This window comes from Babylonia areolata, chromosome 4 (assembly GCF_041734735.1).
Source record: "Babylonia areolata isolate BAREFJ2019XMU chromosome 4, ASM4173473v1, whole genome shotgun sequence".
Taxonomy (NCBI): Eukaryota; Metazoa; Mollusca; class Gastropoda; order Neogastropoda; family Buccinidae; genus Babylonia; species Babylonia areolata.
Genome location: NC_134879.1, coordinates 26,987,430 through 27,005,701, shown reverse-complemented (window position 1 = coordinate 27,005,701; position 18,272 = coordinate 26,987,430). Strand labels below are relative to the sequence as shown.

The 18,272-nt window shown below is 44.2% G+C and overlaps 1 protein-coding gene and 1 non-coding gene across 2 annotated transcripts in view; one reads left to right on the top strand and one right to left on the bottom strand.

Moving 5' to 3' along the window:
* The window catches only part of LOC143281423 (uncharacterized), a 12,303-nt gene extending 2,967 nt beyond the window's left edge, over positions 1-9,336 (top strand). Inside the window, exons 3-5 of the mRNA XM_076586632.1 lie at positions 1-59; positions 7,438-7,653; positions 9,057-9,336. The exon at positions 1-59 is cut by the window's left edge and continues 84 nt beyond it. Coding sequence (XP_076442747.1) covers positions 1-59; positions 7,438-7,653; positions 9,057-9,336 — 555 coding nt within the window. The remainder of the gene's footprint in view (positions 60-7,437; positions 7,654-9,056) is intronic.
* A 7,331-nt stretch (positions 9,337-16,667) lies between these two features.
* LOC143281794 (5S ribosomal RNA) lies at positions 16,668-16,785 on the bottom strand. The gene has a single exon (XR_013055172.1). It is a non-coding gene; the product is annotated as a 5S ribosomal RNA (ribosomal RNA).
* Between the last annotated feature and the right edge of the window lie 1,487 nt (positions 16,786-18,272).

Sequence of the window (18,272 nt, the reverse complement as noted above, 5' to 3'; positions counted from 1 at the left end):
TTCTTCCTCCCTGTCATGTCCCACTCCGGCCGTCACCCCCACAACCCCAACCTGGCCAGGTGAGGGGAGTGAGGAGGAGGAGGCGGGAGGGGGGGGAAGGGGAGGGAGGGAGAAAGACCGAAAGAGAGAGAGAGAGAGAGAGAGAGAGAGCTCAGAACTAGAACAGTTTTAATGTAAGGCCACCGACATGCATACATATGAATGCACGTGTTTACACACACACACACACACACACACACACACACACACACACACTTATGGAAGCCCAACCTCGAGTTGGCAGACAGACAGACAGAGAGAGAGAGAGAGAGAGAGAGAACTCAGAACTCAGAACTCAAAACGTTTTTATTCAAGGATTAAGATTTTAGGCATTGCCTATTCTTCCAATCTGTCCTTGCTAATCTACATCTAGTACAAATAGCACACACATAAATGAAAGGAAAAGGTTTTCATGCAGAATTGTATACATAATGAAGAACCCCCCCCCCCCCCCCCCGCCCGCCCCCCCACACCCACCCACATCCGTGCACACACATGCATACACACACTGACGCTCGCGTGCGAGCGCACACACATACATACACACACACGCACACACACACACTGGCAGCACCCCCTCACTCCCCCCCCCCCCCACACACACACACTAAGACTGACAGATGGATAGGACAGTGATTCACAGAGAGAGAGAGAGAGAGAGAGAGAGAGAGAGGTCATCAATATAGAAGTCCCAGAAACATCCGGGTGTTTAAAAGGTACAGTATTGTTACTGTCTCTGAAATCTATGTTGGCAAGTGCAGCATACTACAGTGACTACCACCATCACCAATATTACTTGAACACTTGTCACGATTATGATAGAACGAAATGAATAGATTATGCATGCATAAGAAATAGAACGAGAAAAAAAAAAGAAAAAAAAAGAAGAAAAAAAAGAAAAAAAAAGAGCAAAACAAAACACGATGAAATGAGAAAGCAAGGAAAGAACAACAACAATAGCAACAATGACTGATACAATAAATAAGACATAACTGACCCCTTTGTTACTGCCTACAGTAATTCAAAGATCAGAGTTATTTACTGTTGGAAGGGGTGAAGATGTTTATGCAGACTTGATTTGAACATAGGAAGAGAACTGCCCGTTTGTATGTGCAAAGGAAGGGAGTTCCACAGTGATGCACCCGAAAATGCAAAACTAGTTTTGAACAAATCAATTCGGGTACGTGGCAAAATGTATTTGTTAGAGCCGTATCGGCATGAGGCTCGTGTGAGCAGGTGTTGGAGATATTGCGGTGCTAAGTTATTGTGTGTTTTGTACATGAGTAATGCTTTGTTGAATTCTAGTTGGTTTTGAAGTGGAAGGATATTTAATCTGGCTTGCTTTTCTAACGTTGACAGTGAGTGATCTGGTAGAATTAATCTGGCTGCTCTCTTGTGGAGAGAATTTAGTTTCTTAAGATGAACATCTGCAGCACAGCTCCAGACAACAGATGCATAGTTGACGTGAGAAAGACAGTGAGCGTGGAAGAACATTTTGCGAGCTTCACTGTTTATGTAAGGTCTGAGCTGATTGAGTAAGAACAGACTGCGTGCCAACCTTTTACAGACAGAATCAATGTGAGCTTGCCATTTCAGTTCTTCATCAATTATGACTCCCAAGACGCGGTGCTCGCGAACTTGATCTATGGAGGTATCATCGACATTCAGGGTGAGAACAAGGGGATTTTCTTGGTGCTTTTGTCTTGACGTGATAATCATACTCTTTGTTTTTTGGGGATGAAGTGTCATACAGTTGGATTTGCACCATTTAGAAACATCATTTAAGCCCGTTTGAAGAGAATTCTGAACTGAGGCAACGCTGACAGCACTGGAATGAAGGGAAGTGTCATCTGCAAAAAGGTCACACGAGATTCTGGAGTCTGATAAAGACAAAGGAAGATCATTGATAAATATGCAGAATAGAAGTGGCCCTAAAACTGATCCTTGAGGAACTCCACTTTTTATTGCTCCCGTAGAAGAGAATCTACCATTGGTGAACACATGTTGTGTTCTGTCGGTAAGGAATGATTCGAAAAAGGACAGTGTAGTGGGGTCTCTGAGATACAATGACAGTTTTGTGAGTAATATTTCGTGGTCAACGAGATCAAAAGCTTTCTGGAAGTCAAGAAAAACAGCGCCTATGATTTCACTGCGGTTGATGCCAGACAACCATGAATCACACAGATGGACTAACGCTGTTTGACATGAGTGACGATGTCGGAAACCTGATTGCAAAGGATGGAAAAGTTTATGTTTTTCCAGATATTGCATAAGATGTTTATGAACATGTCTTTCGAGTGGTTTCGACAATACTGACAGAAGCGAAATAGGTCTAAAGTTGTTCAGATCAGACGTGTCTTTTGACTTCGGTAATGGAATAACTTTCGCTGACTTAAGAGCAGGGGGAATCATACCCTGTTCGATGCACAAGTTGTATATGAATGTAAGGGGGGCAACGATGTAAGGGAGAGCGAGTTTTAATAGAGAAGCATTTATACCATCAGGTCCTATTGATTTTTTGTTTCTTAGACTGGAAATGAGAGCACCAACTTCATGGACTGCAAGAGGAGGTATCTTGAAGGAATCTTCTCGTTCTATTCTGCTGTTACAGAACATTAAAAGAGAGGATGGCACATTATAATTTTCCGCGGACAGTGTTTCGTTAGATTTTGTTGACTCAGCTATGTTTAGGAAATGATTATTGAATTCATCAGGCGACCATGTGTAGTGTTTTTGAGTTTTAACACGAGACTTGTTAGTAATTTCATTAATTGCTTGCCACAGGGAGGAAGTATCTCTGTTGGTTGTTAACAATTTGTTGAAGTGTGCTTGTTTTGAAGCACGAATGAGATCTGTTACTTTGTTTCTTTGTTTTTTGTAGTCTGCTTTCTTTTTTTCTTTTTCGCGTTGTTTTTGTCTTTTAATAGACTCTGGTAAATGTTCTAAATTTTCTTTCTCTTTTTTCTTTGTTTCGCTTTTAAGGCTATCGCGTTTATCCATTGCTTCTGAGATTTCGGGTGTGAGCCAGCCGGGAAGATGGGGACATTTAACTCTTTTCCTCCGAAATGGCGCATGCTTATCTATTATAGAGAGCAGTATGTCATAAAAAGTATCTAGAGCTTCGGTTGGGTCAGAGGACTTCAAGACATTATCGAACGGTGCTAAGCTGAGATCGTGGAAAAAAACAATTTTGTCGAAGTTCTTGAAAGATCTATAGTACATAGTTGTATGACCTTTGCTTGGTGATTTGGGGGGTTTATATAGCAAAGTGCAAACGATAACAGAATGGTCACTGATGCTCTTGTCTAACACGTTCATATCGGTTATCGAGTGTTCGTTATTAGTGTATATGTGATCCAACAGGGTAGAGGAAGTGGACGTAACTCTAGTAGGATTTTTTATCAATTGGTGTAAGCCAAAAAGTGTGATGGTTGACTGCCAGGCTGGTTGGGGTTTTAATAGGTCATAGTTAAAGTCACCAAGCAGTAAGGTGTTGCGGTTACAAGCGTTAACTTGATCCATCATATGCACAAAGTCATCAAGCCAGGTATATGGCGATGCAGGGTTTCTGTATAGGTATCCAAGAAGAATGGGGGGTGACATACAATATTTCATTTCAATCCAGATGCACTCAACCATTGTGTTCTCTAAATCAGTTCTCCTTTTGACATATTGGGATATACTATTGTGTATATAAATTGCAAGTCCAGTTTCACCATGGCTGACTGCATCCCGACGGATTATGTCATAGTTGGGGATCGACAGCATTTCGTTTGTTATTCGGGAGTCAAGACGCGTTTCACTGAGTCCAAGCACGTGGATGATAGGGGGTCCATTCAAAAGTAAACATATATCGGGTATTTTGTTATACAAATGGTAGACATTTAAGTGAGCAATTCTTGTCCCGTTGGCTTGGCCAAACCGCACGGTATTTCCATGTAAGTCTGACATCTTTTCAGTGGATGGTTATGAGCAACATTATTATAAAAAAAGATAAAAAAAATAAAAACTAAAAAACTAAAATAAAATAAAACAAGATTTTTTTTAAAACTTAAAAAGTAGCTGACAGCTCCAATGCAGCTACTGGAACAACCAAATAAAATGTCAAAATACAACACGATGTACACACTCAACTCAAACAGGAAAACCCACACCCACAATAATAATGTAAAAGTAGGAAAGGAGTGTCACTGTGATTTTAGAGTTCACAATCGTTCCGCACACTTTGCAGCTTGTTATTGTTCAGTAGCACCGTAGGGAGGTAACTATACGAAATAATCCATGAAAAGAAAGCAATAAAATAAGAATATGATAAAAGAATAATAATAATAAGGGGGAAATAATAACACAAAGGTAAAAGGTCACGATGAGTCAAGTTCAAAGAATATTTTACACAGTTTGTGCAATAGCAGCACTCTGAGGAGGTTCACCAGAGTTCAGGTTATTCTTTAAGGTTCAGGTTGTTCTTTAACAGGGTTGTTCCGACTGCCAACATCAGGGTTCAGTTTTTTTACTTCACTTGTTTCAACACACACACACACACACACACACTCACTCACACTGTGTCGAAGTTCTTGAAAGAACACACACACACACACACACACACATCTTGAAAGAACACACACACACACACACACACACATGAATATATATGTTGAAAAGTTTCAAAAGTTATAACCAAATGGGGGGAAGAAAGCAGGTGGCGGCCAGTTGTACCACAGATGTGGTGGTGGTGTGTGGACGGGGAAGGCAGGGTGGTGCACAGGGGGAGGGAGGTGTGGTGGTGCCATGGGTCTGTACAGAGCACCGTATGACCACGGTGCCCTGCGTTCAGCACTGTGTGCACTGTTGGCGTGACTGAAGGACGGCGGCGGGCAGGAGAAGTGATGCTGGGGTCGGGTCACGGTCTCGCTTCGCTGCGTCTGTGCTGACTGGCTGGCTGACCAAGTGGAGGGGGAAGAGTGGGGAGGGCGCTCCGTTGCGCGCGAGAAGGAAGTAGTGGACTTGCCGTGGTCTGAAGTACTGACGTGAATGGTGGTGGGGGGTGGTTTGGAAGGAGGATGGTGGGACGGGCTAGAACCACCAGAGAGAGAGAGTCGATACGAGGAATAGTTAGGTAGTGGATTGGGGATGGAGAGATTGAAACAGGGAGGAAGACACGGATAGTTTAATAATTATAATTAAAAAAAAATAAAATTAGGGGAAGAGAGAGAGATAGAGGGAGGGGGGTGGGGAGGGAGAGAAGCGGGAAATATTGGAGGAGGAATAGAGGGAATGAAAGAGGGAGGGAGAAAAAGGGGGAGAGAGAGAATAAAAAAGGAGAGATGAGAAGAGAAAGAAAGGAGGGGTGGGGGTAGAGAGAGAGGGAGAGAGGGTAGTGATAGAGGAATGGGAGTAAGAACAGAGTTTGGTAGTGGAGTGGAGATAGAGAGATTGAAACAGGGAGGGAGACACCGCGGAAAGTAAATGAAAAAAAGTAGGGGGGGGGGGGGAGGGGGGGAATTGGAGGAGGAATAGAGGGAGTGAAAGAGGGAGGGGGACAAAGGGAGGGAGAGAAAAAAAAAGAGAAAAAGGGAGAGGGGAAGAGAGAGAAAGAAAGAGAGAGAGAGAGAGAGAGGGGGTAGAGAGAGAGAGGAAGAGAGAGAGAGAGAGAGTAGCAATATGGGGAATTTGAGGAGGAATACAGTTTGGTAGTGGAGTGGGGATGGAGAGATTGAAACGGGGAGGATCGAGACACGGAGAGTTACACGAAAAAAAAAAAAAAAAGTTGGGGGGGAAAAGAGAAAGGGGGTGGGGGAATTGAAGGAGGAATAGAGGGAATGAGAGAGAGAGGGATACAAAGAGAGAGAGAGAGAGAGAGAGAGAGAGGGAAAAGAAGAGGGAAGAGAGAAAAAGAGAGAGAGAGAGGGGGAGAATTGGAATGGGGAATCAGAGGGAGGTAGTGGAGTGGTAATTGTGTGAATGAAAGAGGGGAGGGAGACGGGGAGATAAATAAAGGAGTGGAAGAGAGAGAGAGAGAGAGGGAAGGGGAGAGACAGCCCGGAGGTATTTGCATAATGATAAAGTATGGCCCACTGGAGGGGTTGACTGAAGGCAGAGAAGGGACGGTGCATTCAAAAATAATGAAACGCACGTTTCAAGTTAATGTTCTAGATCTACCTAGATTTTTGAACGCATTCGTACACTGCGATACTTTCGTTGAATTAACTTTTCTATCCATGTGAGAATTTCGAGATTATATCATACCTGCATCGCAGTATAGTGTTACTTTTATTTCAATGTTTGATATTTCATTGTTTGACAGTTTCGTTGTGTAAAAATCCAACCGAGAGTATTGTCACCATGTTGCGGGCACAATCGCCGAGTGGTTAAAGCGTTGTGGACTTTCAGTCTGAGGGTTCCGGGTTCGAATCTCGCGGGTACTGAATGGCGCCTCGTGGGTAAAGGGTGGAGATTTTTCTGTTGACCCAGGTCAGCATATGTGCAGACCTGCGTGTGCCTGAACCCCCCCTTCGTGTGTATCCACAAGCAGAAGATCAAATACAAACGTTAAAGATCCTGTAATCCATGTCAACATTCGGTGGGTTATGGAAACAAGAACATACACAGCATGCACAGCCCCGAAAACGGAGTATGGCTGCCTGTATGGCGGGGTAAAAACGGTCCTACACGTAAAAGCCCACTCGTGTACATGCGAGTGAACGTGGGAGTTGCAGCCCACGAACGAAGAAGAAGATCCCATGTCAACCGATATGTGATGTTCGAAAGGCATGTTTCAGGTTTATGTGCACGAATGTGACTGTGCTTGTGCCTTAAAAACAAACTTTTCGAGTTAAAGACTACATATTTGAATGTAGTTATTCAGGGCTTATATGCTCCTGTCTTCTAGTAGTCGGCAGGACTATTAGCAACAAATATAGGTTTGTTTCAGTTTCTCAAGGAGGCGTCACTGCGTTCGGATAAATCCATATACACTACACCACATCTGCTAGGCAGATGCCTGACAGCAGCATAACCCAATGCGCTTGTCAGGCCTTGAGTGCATGCTTATATATTTGTGTACCTATCAGAGTGGATTTCGTTTTACATAATTTTGCCAGAGGACAACACTGTCGTTGCCATGGGTTCTTTTTCAGTGCGTCAAGTGCGTGCTGCACTACACAGGGGACCTCAGTTTATCGCCTCATCCGAAAGACCAGACGCTCAGTTTGATTTTCTAGTCCGGCAAACGTGTGAGAAAGGGGAGAGAGCGGGATTCGAACCCACACCCTCGCGAATTCTCTGTATTGGCAGCTTAGCGTCTTCACCGTTCTGCCTACATTCCTAACAAAGATAAATAGATAGGTAAATGAAGTGGTAAATCCTAGACAGTTAACTGAAGTGGTAAATCCTGCACAGGTGGGCCATCAACCGACAGGTGGTGATGGTGAGAGAGGACGGGTCCCTCGTCCGGCGCTGTCACCGCTCTCACGCCTACACGGGCAGACGCTCCATCCACTCCCCGTCCCCCCTCGCCACCCCCACGTCCCACCACCCCGCCCCCATCGTGGTGACGCCACCAGACGGCGCCAGCAGCGGCTCTGGCCACACCCCGCACTTTGCAAACTTCACAAGGTAATAATGATGGTGATTGGTTTAATCTGTTTTACCTAAATTTCACAAGGTATTACCGATGGTGAGGATTTAATTTATTTTGCCCAAATTTCATAAGGTAATAATATTGGTGATTATTTAATCTATTTTACCCAAAGTTCACAAAGTAATGATGGTGATTATTTGATCTATTTTACCAAAACTTCACAAGGTAATATTGATGGTGATTAATCTCTTTTATCCAAACTTCACAAGGTAATAATGAAGGTGATTATTCAATCCATTTTACCCAAACTTCACAAGGTAAGAATATTGGCGAATATTTAATCTATCTCACCCAAATTTGACAAGGTAATAATGGTGGTGTTTATTTAATCTATTTATCCCAAATTTCACAAGGTAATAGTGATGGTGATTATTTAATCTATTTTACCCGATTTTCTAAGGTAATAATGATGTTGATTATTTAATCTATTTTACCCAAATTTCACAAGATAATACTGATGACAATTTCTTAATTCATTTACCCCAAATTTCACATGGTAATTATGATGATGATTTTTTTACCCCAAATTTCACACGGTAATAATGATTATGATTGATTAATTTATTTAACCCGAATTTCACAAGCTGATAATGATGATTAGTTAATTTAACCCAAACTTCACAAGGTGATAATGATGATTATTTGTTGATTTATTTAACGCCTTTTCGTGTAAAACGTGCTCAGCTGCGTTGTGCGATGTCTAAAACCGGCGTGTAAGTTATGCCTTTTAAACACCGCAACGACAACTCGCACGCATAACATTGCAGAGACATCCGCTCACATACACGAACGCTGATTTACCTACACACACACACACACACACACACACACACACACACACACACACACACACACACACACACAATCACACACAACACTCATAGTCATAATACAGTATCATACATCACAAGGGAAGATGGTGTTAATACTGCATAATAATGATTATCAGGTACAATGTTTGTGAGACATAATGATGTTATTATAGTTTATGATTTATGCACTTCTCTTCCCACAAAGCACTGAAAAGTAGGTAGGGCACTTGAAGCACAATTCTCTCTGTCTCTCTCTCTGTCTCTCTGTCTCTCTGTCTGTCTGTCTCTCTCTCTCTCTCTCTCTCTCTCTCTCTCTGTGTGTTGTATCATTGACTTTATTCAGCACAGAAAATAACCTAACAGCACCTGAAAACAAACAAAAGCAAACATCGGCATCAACAAAAAATGTAAGTCATGATTTACCCAAATCCTTGTCATGATTTCTATCAAACAAAGTCCTGAAAAGGAAACACACTAATATATACATATATATGACCAGGAAGCACTTTGCTACTCTTTTTCCCACACCCATGGAAGCTGTTTTTCTTTTGCCTTATTCCTTTCAGCACAGCCACAGACAGCTATTACAGCCCTACAGGTCCGGGCCTGGGACCCCCCACCACCACCCTGCTGCAGCCCCGCCCCTCCCTGGGCGGCCCCTTCACCATGTTCGGCAGCTGTGCCTCGCCCATCCTCCCCCCGGGCCAGCCCCCAGCCATGGGCACGGGCATGTACGGCGTGCCCGTCAGTGCCCCTGGGGGCATGGGCACCCTCTCCGCCGCTCCGAGTCTGGGTCCGGGTCCGTCGCCGGCCGCTGGCATCGGTTACCAGCTGTCCCTCTGTTGAGGGCGTTGACTAACTGTTGTCCCTGTGTTGGGGGTGTTAGCTAGCTGTTGTCCCTGTGTTGAGGGTGTTAGCTAGCTGTTGTCCCTGTGTTGAGGGCGTTGACTAACTGTTGTTCCTGTGCTGGGGGTGTTAGCTAGCTGTTGTCCCTGTGCTGAGGGTGTTGGCTGGCTGTTGTCCCTGTGCTGAAGGTGTTGGCTAGCTGTTGTCCCTGTGTTGAGGGCGTTGGCTAGCTGAGGGTGTTAGCTAGCTGTTGTCCCTGTGTTGAGGGTTTTGGCTAGTTGTTGTCCCTGTGTTGAGGGCGTTGGCTAGCTGTTGTCCCTGTGTTGAGGGCGTTGGCTAGCTGAGGGTGTTAGCTAGCTGTTGTCCCTGTGTTGAGGGTGTTGGCTAGCTGTTGTCCCTGTGTTGAGGGTGTTGGCTAGTTGTCCTTGTGTTGAGGGTGTTAGCTAGCTGTTGTCCCTGTGTTGAGGGTGTTGGCTAGCTGTTGTCCCTGTGCTGAGGGTGTTAGCTAGCTGTTGTCCCTGTGTTGAGGGTGTTGGCTAGTTGTCCCTGTGTTGAGGGTGTTCCCTGTGTTGAGGGTGTTGGCTAGCTGTTGTCCCTGCGTTGAGGGTGTTGGCTAGCTGTTGTCCCTGTGTTGAGGGCGTTGGCTAGCTGTTGTCCCTGTGCTGAGGGTGTTGGCTAGCTGTTGTCCTTGTGCTGAGGGTGTTAGCTAGCTGTTGTCCCTGTGTTGAGGGTGTTAGCTAGCTGTTGTCCCTGTGCTGAGGGTGTTGGCTAGCTGTTGTCCCTGTGCTGAGGGTGTTGGCTAGCTGTTGTCCTTGTGCTGAGGGTGTTAGCTAGCTGTTGTCCCTGTGTTGAGGGTGCTGGCTAGATGTTGTCCCAGTGTTGAGGGTGTTGGCCAAATGTTGTCCCTGTGCTGAGGGTGTTAGCTAGCTGTTGTCCCTGTGCTGAGGGTGTTGGCTAGCTGTTGTCCCTGTGCTGAGGGTGTTGGCTAGCTGTTGTCCCTGTGTTGAGGGTGTTGGCTAGCTGTTGTCCCAGTGTTGAGAGTGTTGGCTAGCTGTTGTCCCTGTGTTGAGGGTGTTGGCTAGCTGTTGTCCCTGTGTTGAGGGTGTTGGCTAGCTGTTGTCCTTGTGCTGAGGGTGTTAGCTAGCTGTTGTCCCTGTGCTGAGGGTGTTAGCTAGCTGTTGTCCCTGTGCTGAGGGTGTTGGCTAGCTGTTGTCCCTGTGCTGAGGGTGTTGGCTAGCTGTTGTCCTTGTGCTGAGGGTGTTAGCTAGCTGTTGTCCCTGTGTTGAGGGTGCTGGCTAGATGTTGTCCCAGTGTTGAGGGTGTTGGCCAAATGTTGTCCCTGTGCTGAGGGTGTTAGCTAGCTGTTGTCCCTGTGCTGAGGGTGTTGGCTAGCTGTTGTCCCTGTGTTGAGGGTGTTGGCTAGCTGTTGTCCCTGTGTTGAGGGTGTTGGCTAGATGTTGTCCCTGTGTTGAGGGTGTTGGCTAGCCGAGTGTGTTAGCTAACTGTTGTCCCTGTGTTGAGGGTGTTAGCTGGCTGTTGTGTGCTGTGCAGCGGAGTTTTTTGTAAGGCTGCAGAGGTCGTTCTTTAGCGTGGGTAGGAAAGGGATGTGGGTGTGGGTGGGGATGTGAGGCTTCATTGTGGCAGTTATGTGTCTGTCTGCATTTGGACGTTAACAGTTAGTTTATTTTAGTGTGGGAATTATGAGCTAATTCTGGGAGGTTAGAGGAGCATTATTGTGGCTAATTCCTGTGAACTAATGGACTATTATATCATGGCCGCCCAGATCATGCTTCTGAGCGTTACAACACATTGTCAGTACCGATTTTTTTTGTTTTTTGAGCACGCCTCTGTACCAGTATTACTAGTTGACTCATTGTGACGCGGCAAGGCGTACTTCTAGACTATACCATTTAACTCATTGTGACGAGTCTTAGCATACGTCAGGACGTTACCAGTTAACTCATTGCGACGAGTCTTGACACACTTACGGGCGTTATCGGTCAACTCATTGCAATGAGTCCGAGCATACTTTTGGACTTTCACAATATGCTGTTGCAATCCTGAGCATATTATTGGACATTATAACACCACTGTGGAAATTCTGAGCATACTTTTGGATGTTACAACTTCACTGTGGCAGTGCTGAGCATACGGGCGGATGTTGTAACATAACATCACTGTGTCAATATCGAGCATACCACTTTTTGTAAAGATCTCACTGTGGGAACGATGAGTATACGTCTGGACATTGATGATAAATACCGTGGAAATTCTCAGTACACGTCTGGACATTAAAAACATCACTGTGGGAAATTCTGAGCATACTTTCGAACTGTGGCAGTTCAGTGAATACTTCTCGACGCAGTCTTGGTGTTCTAACTTCACTGTAGCATTTTATTGAATATCTTCTCGACGTTATCTTGGTGTTGGAATTTCACTGGCAGTTCTGTGAATACTTCTGGACGCTATCTTGGTGTTACAACCTTATCGTGGCAAATCGGAACAAAACTCTAGACGTGTTTTAGTTGCATTATTATAGTTTCGTGTAGCTTTTTGAATGGTATACCTTCGATGTGGCTTTTTCTTTCTTTTTCTTCTTCTTTTTCGTTTTCTGTTTCGAATGCAGATGTATGTTATGGGCAAATTTAGGCAAATTTGTACGTATTCGATGTCGTTATCACCTTACTGGGTGTCAAACGTTATGATTTCTTCTGCTTAGTCGTGTGTGTAATAATTAAGTACATGATTTTGTTTTTTCATGCGTGTCAAATCTTACCTATAATTCTAGACGCTATGATTACTTGAGTTAATTTTTTGAATACTTCATCGCATTTAGTTCGTGCGCAGTTGTATTAAATGACAGTATGAAATGTTTGATTGATTATCGACTTCGGAATATCATTTCTGTGTATATTTTCGGCTGATATTTCTGTCAGTACTGGGCTGATGTGGTATGCGATTTCCAGCTTCCTTTTCCCGAAAGAACTGCACACACACACACACACACACACACACACACACACACACACACGTGACATATATATACACACACACATATATATATACACACACACGCACACACAACGCGCGCGCGCGCACACACACAACACACACACACACACACACACACACACACACACACACACACACACGTGTAATATAGATGACTGTGATTTGTATCAACGTCAATCCAAGTGTTTTAACTCATTTTCGTCATTTTCAGTGCTGCGTCTGTAATCGTACGACGATGTTTGATTTTGTTTGTCAGTATCAAACATTAAATACACACAAAAAATCATCTCAACACAGACGGATTACGTTATCAATCTTTTATATACCAGTTTGTCTGTCTCAGATAACTCGCACGCGGTGTGTGTGTGTGTGTGTGTGTGTGTGTGTGTGTGCTATTGAAACGGCCTTTGTTCTAGTTTTCTTGTCTCCGTACACGCACTGCATACGACAAGGGAAGTAACTCAATATATGGGCGCTTTGATGAAATCATTTCTTATCGCCTCCCTCTATTTTCAGTGGCTGGTCAAATTAATCTTTCGATATTTGTTGTTGTTATGCCTAAAGCATCAACAGCTCATTTTATGATTATTATTATTATGATGATATTGGTAATCGTTATTCAAACAATTATTAGAATATGAATATTTTCAAAGCTGATCTACTGACACGCTTTGCCGTCGCCATGAAACCGAAACACGTTATTCACAACATCCTTAATACTTTGCTCTTTTTCTTCGATCATGTTGGGGACGAAATATCCATAACTTCTTCCCAAGAGTAGGCTCATCTTCGAGCCCCACAAGCTTCACGATTTATTTCACTACCTTTTGCCCTGCTGGTGAAGGACCGTATAAAAAAAAAAGCCCTGGGCTACAAACAGCTGTTGTCTGAACCCTTCACTCTGCCTGAGAACGAGTATCTCCAGTTTTGGAAGACTGTGTTCTCAGTACAGACAGTTCGACCTCTTCCCTCCTCCACCCCACCGCCCCCCTCCCCCCTCCTCCACCCCCCAGGTCCTGCCAACACACAGTTGTGGGTTTGAATAGTATAAGGCTTAAAGAGCCTGAGCCTGAACAGGCATAACAAGAGAGACTGTTGCCGTGATATCGGGTAGCCCGATTGATGACACGATTAGGAAGTAAGGCTGCGAAATCTTGAAGTCGCTTCTCAGATGTGCATGTGTGAGTGAGTGTGTTTGTCTCTGTGTGTGTTGTGTTGAAGTGGGGTCTGGGGTCTCAGCTGTGCGTGTGTGAGCGAGTGTGTGTGTGTGTGTGTGTGTGTGTGTGTGTACACGTGTGAGGAGGGGTGGTGGTGGGGGTTAAGTTGTGTGTGTGTGTGTGTGTGTGTGTGAGGGTGGTGTGGTGTGGGGTTAAGTTTGTGTGTTTCTTTCTTTAGTTTAACTCACTCAGTACGGCCAGTCCTCTCTTCTCCTCTACATAGACCCCTCGGATGTCCAGTGGGTGTCTGAATGACCCAACCTTTAGCTTCCGTCGTCAGAATTGTGGTATCTTTGTCAACATTCACCTCTTCAGTATAAGAGCCTTCCGCTTGCAATATTTTGATGATGGTAATTGGGGTGAAACGCTGTTAACGTCGTCTCTTTCGCCGTTCGTATGGAGAGAGTTAACGTTTTCTCCACTGGGGGTCAGAGGGGTGCCGGTGTGTGTGTGTGTGGTCGAAGTGGGGGAAAGGGAGGGGGTGTGGGGGAAGATGGGGTGTTCGTGTGTGTGTGTGTTTGCGCACATCAAAACATCCACGATATCCAATTTTCAATTTCGCTACGAACAAACCAGTGCAGTCTTCTTTATCGTAGGTTTTGGAGACAGCAGGTACACGTTCCAATCGTCTTGAGACAAGAACACCCGACCTGCAGCCCTTGCCGCTTCACGCTCTTTGTTTGGAGACTGTACACATGTGGGACCACTGATCTAAAAATAGAGTTGACCAGTGATGTGTGTCCAGGGTCCTACCCGCAGGGCTGGAGGATCACGTGTCTTCCGTCACTCACCCTTTCCCAGATGTCCTGCAGTGGATTGTGACGTCAGTCATTAAATGAAGAGAGCCGATTGGTCAATTCCTGTCACACTGAATTCCTTCCCTTTACTTTTGTGGCGCGTGGGTATAAAGGAAGAAAAAGAACGAAGAAAACCACCACACGACCGGTACCTCGACACCATCACCTTCCACCTGCAACAGCCAAGATGTCGGAAACACTGGAGGAGAAAATGAAACGAATTCGCCGGGCTAATGAAGAAGCCCAGAGACGCTTTGAGGTAAGAAATCTTTAATTTTTTTAACGCATGTTTTGTTGTTGTGCTTCCAGGGAAAGGTGCACACATACACGTATTTATTGTTATGCATGTTAAATTGTTGCATTTTTTCCTGTTCACCTCATAATTGTTTTTACCAGGACTTCCTTCCCTTTACTATTGTGGCACATGTGTAAAGAAGGGAAGCAAGCGAATAGGCATCAGTGAAGCTCCAGACCAGTCAGTTCAGTGTGTTAAAACTAATGAAAGTGTCGGTGATTGTGGGCAAGCATCATGTCTGTTAGTGAAACACTGGATGAGAAAATGGCAAGGATACACCCTGCTAAGGAAAAAAATCCAGAAACTCTCTGAAAGTAAGAAACCGCTTTTTTTGCGGGGGGATTGTTTAATTAGTTTTGACGATCGATGATACGAGCGGAGTTTAGCGACCTTACTGGCTCCTACACCCTTAAGGTAATGTGTTTTCGTTGGGAGTCGTTCTTCTTTGTTTTTGTTTCTCGAGAAAGGTGCACACATACACGTATTTTGACAGAATTTATTGTCATGCATGTTAGATTGTTCTATTTTTTGCTGTTCATTTCATATTCGTTTTCACACGGATTTCATTCCCTTTACTGTTGTGGAACATGTGTAAGGGAGGGAAGCGAGGGCAGAAGCGTCAGTGAAACGACAGACCGGTCAGTTCATTGTGTTGAAAGTGTGGGCAAGCATCATGTCTGTAAGCGAAACACTGGAAGAGAAAATGTTAAGGATACGTCGTGCTAAGGAAAAAAATCCAAAAACGCTTTGAAAGTAAGAAATCGCATTTTGAGTGCAAGGAGTGAGCCTGAAACAGCACCAACCTTCAATGACCAAGAAAAATAATCACGGAAAAATTAAAATAACGAGGCTCGGAGAGTACAGGATTAATAAACAAAAAACTGACAATTCTCTTCGTGTTCAAGGGACAATTTCCAGTCAGTGCTGCTTATCATTGCTACCAAATCAGCAAGTACACAGGTAAACAAAAGGTACATTGGAACAAACCCATACATTTCTCCATGTTACCACTCTATTATCAAGGTTCAGTACGTTCTGATTCTCCATGAACTTAGCTAAGTCAGTTGTGGTGATGGGTTGAACACAACCTGGCATGACAAAGATGTTTCGGGACAACGTCGTCCGGCTCAGACGACCGGCTGTGTTCACAACACGTGTACAACAACCTGGCACGTGTTTCGTAATGGCGAGCGTGCTTCCGTGGTTTGCGGCGAGAGAGTGAATGGCGGGAGCGGGTGAGTAAATGCGCAATGAAACTAATACGCAAAGCAATGAAACGAATGTGCGAGGCGGGAAGTAGATTCTTAAGACACAGACGTCGTTTATTCATTCATAGTCTGTTCATCTAAGATGAGGATATTAGTCTGAATTAAGACACAGACGAGGCGCGTTGTATTCCACACGCTTGTTATCGTGTAAGCAAGGATCTCGCGAGACACGCTCGGAAGGTGCGTTTCTTTTTTTTCACATCGCGACAAGACTGGGTTCTCGCCGCGAGTCATGGCTGGGTAGCCTTCAGAGCAACTTTCCCGTGAGGGAAGGGTGAAATATATTCCTGCCACACATTCATTTCGTTGCCCATGGACTCCTTTCTCTAAACACTCGATCTCTCGCCACTAGCATGCGTTTAAGAAATGTGTCGAAACGGTACTGACACGCCGTATAGCTTTCGATCTTCGCCATCTGCTGCGCGCGCAAGTCAGTGATTCAACAATCCATGACATTAACAGACCGAAAGTCCAACGAAGACAAAGACTTCTGACGTTTCGTTTTCAGCAGGTCTCTCGAACAAAACTTCATACGAAGCCTTCATTAAGTGACTGACTGAAACTTATTGAAGCATAAAGATAGTTTCAGTTTCAGTAGCTCAAGGAGGCGTCACTGCGTTCGGACAAATCCATAAATGCTACACCACATCTGCCAAGCAGATGCCTGACCAGCAGCGTAACCCAACGCGCTTAGTCAGGCCTTGAGGAAAAAAAAAGAAAAAAAAAAGAAAAAAGGAACGGTTGCCAACAGCACCCGGTGTTCCCAGGCGGTCACCATCCAAGTACTAACCGGGCCCGACGTTGCTTAACTTCGGTGATCGGACGAGAACCGGTGTTTTCAACGTGGTATGGCCGTTGGCGATCACAATAACGGCACGCAAGTACTATCACCCTCGGTCAGTGAGACAAAGTCAAAGGCGTTCTACTTCAAAACTGACAGCATTTATTGATCTCTATATAAACTGTTCTTTTGTTGTTTTCAATATTGTTTTTGTTGGTGGTGGTGTTCTTCTTCTTTCGCTCCTAACTGAAATTGGTTTAATTTTCGATTATGATCACGCCGCCAGCTCTTTCAATGGCTGTCCATAAAAAACCCATTAATGACAAAATACATGATTTACTCCCATCATGTACATGTTTCTGATTCACTTCTGTTGTACGTTCTTTTATATATATATAAAATATCTATTGTCTATTTATCATTCATGAAAAATTCAGTCGCTTCGTCCTTATTATATTCGTTGGCTACGTTGTTGTGATATGGAAGCCTGGAGAGAGAGAGAGAGAGAGAGAGAGAGAGAGAGAGAGTCACACATTCAAAAGCCTGACTTTGAAAGCTTTCCGATCAACGTTTTGGTTGGCTGTGCAGCCAGTACACATCATCATCATTGTTGTTATTTACAGTTATTCGTTCTATTATTTGTGTTATGTTCTGTGGTTATTCATCTTGCTGGCGTACCTACATCAGACTGGAAATGCTTCTAGTAATGCATAGTAAAGGATTGACAGGAAGATTATCGGTAATGCCCAAGGAAGATTATCTGTAATGCCCACGGATATCCCTCTCCCTACGTTTCAGTTGATTAGACGGTCGAAAACAATGGATTGTCTTAAAGACGTGATCCATTTATGTACAGATAGATGTTCAGGGGCCATATTCAAGGCAAAATCATTTTACCTGAAGGCAAGTTGCCTTTGGTATTGTAGGGACCCGCGGGTACAATTTTCAGTGAAGTTTATCTTCGTATTTCAAGTCACGCTAATCAAGTAGACTCCTGCAGGGAACCAGTCAGCTAATCAAGTAGACTCCTGCAGGGAACCAGTCAGCTATAAATTAAAAAAAAAAAAATCCCGAGGGCACCACAGTTCCTTCCTTCACATTTGTGACAGTTTAAAAGAAAAACAAAACAAAACAACAACAACAAAAACACAACAAAACAACAACAAAACAAAACAAAAAAAGCTTCAGTGGCAAAGCATTGCTGAGATTTAGTAACTTGTGGAAAATGTGGGCCACTTATAAATCTCCCACCCCCATCCCCCAAATTCCCCTCTCGTGTTCCTGAATACTGGATATTGCTTACTCTTGGGCAGTTTGTCTTGCCTCAAGTAGATTTACCCGCAGGGACACATTTAATACCCGTAGGCAGTATAATTATGGTCTCCTGAATACGGCCCCAGAAAGGCATCAGTAATCTGGCTGTCCACCACCACCTACAACACATGGTGGACGACACGAAATGCCACAGCCTTAATTAAAAAAAAAAGACAAGAAAAAGAAAAAAGCAGTATGATTTCTTGCGTATTTTTTGCTTTTCTGTCTGGCTAAAAATGTCCCCCTCAACAA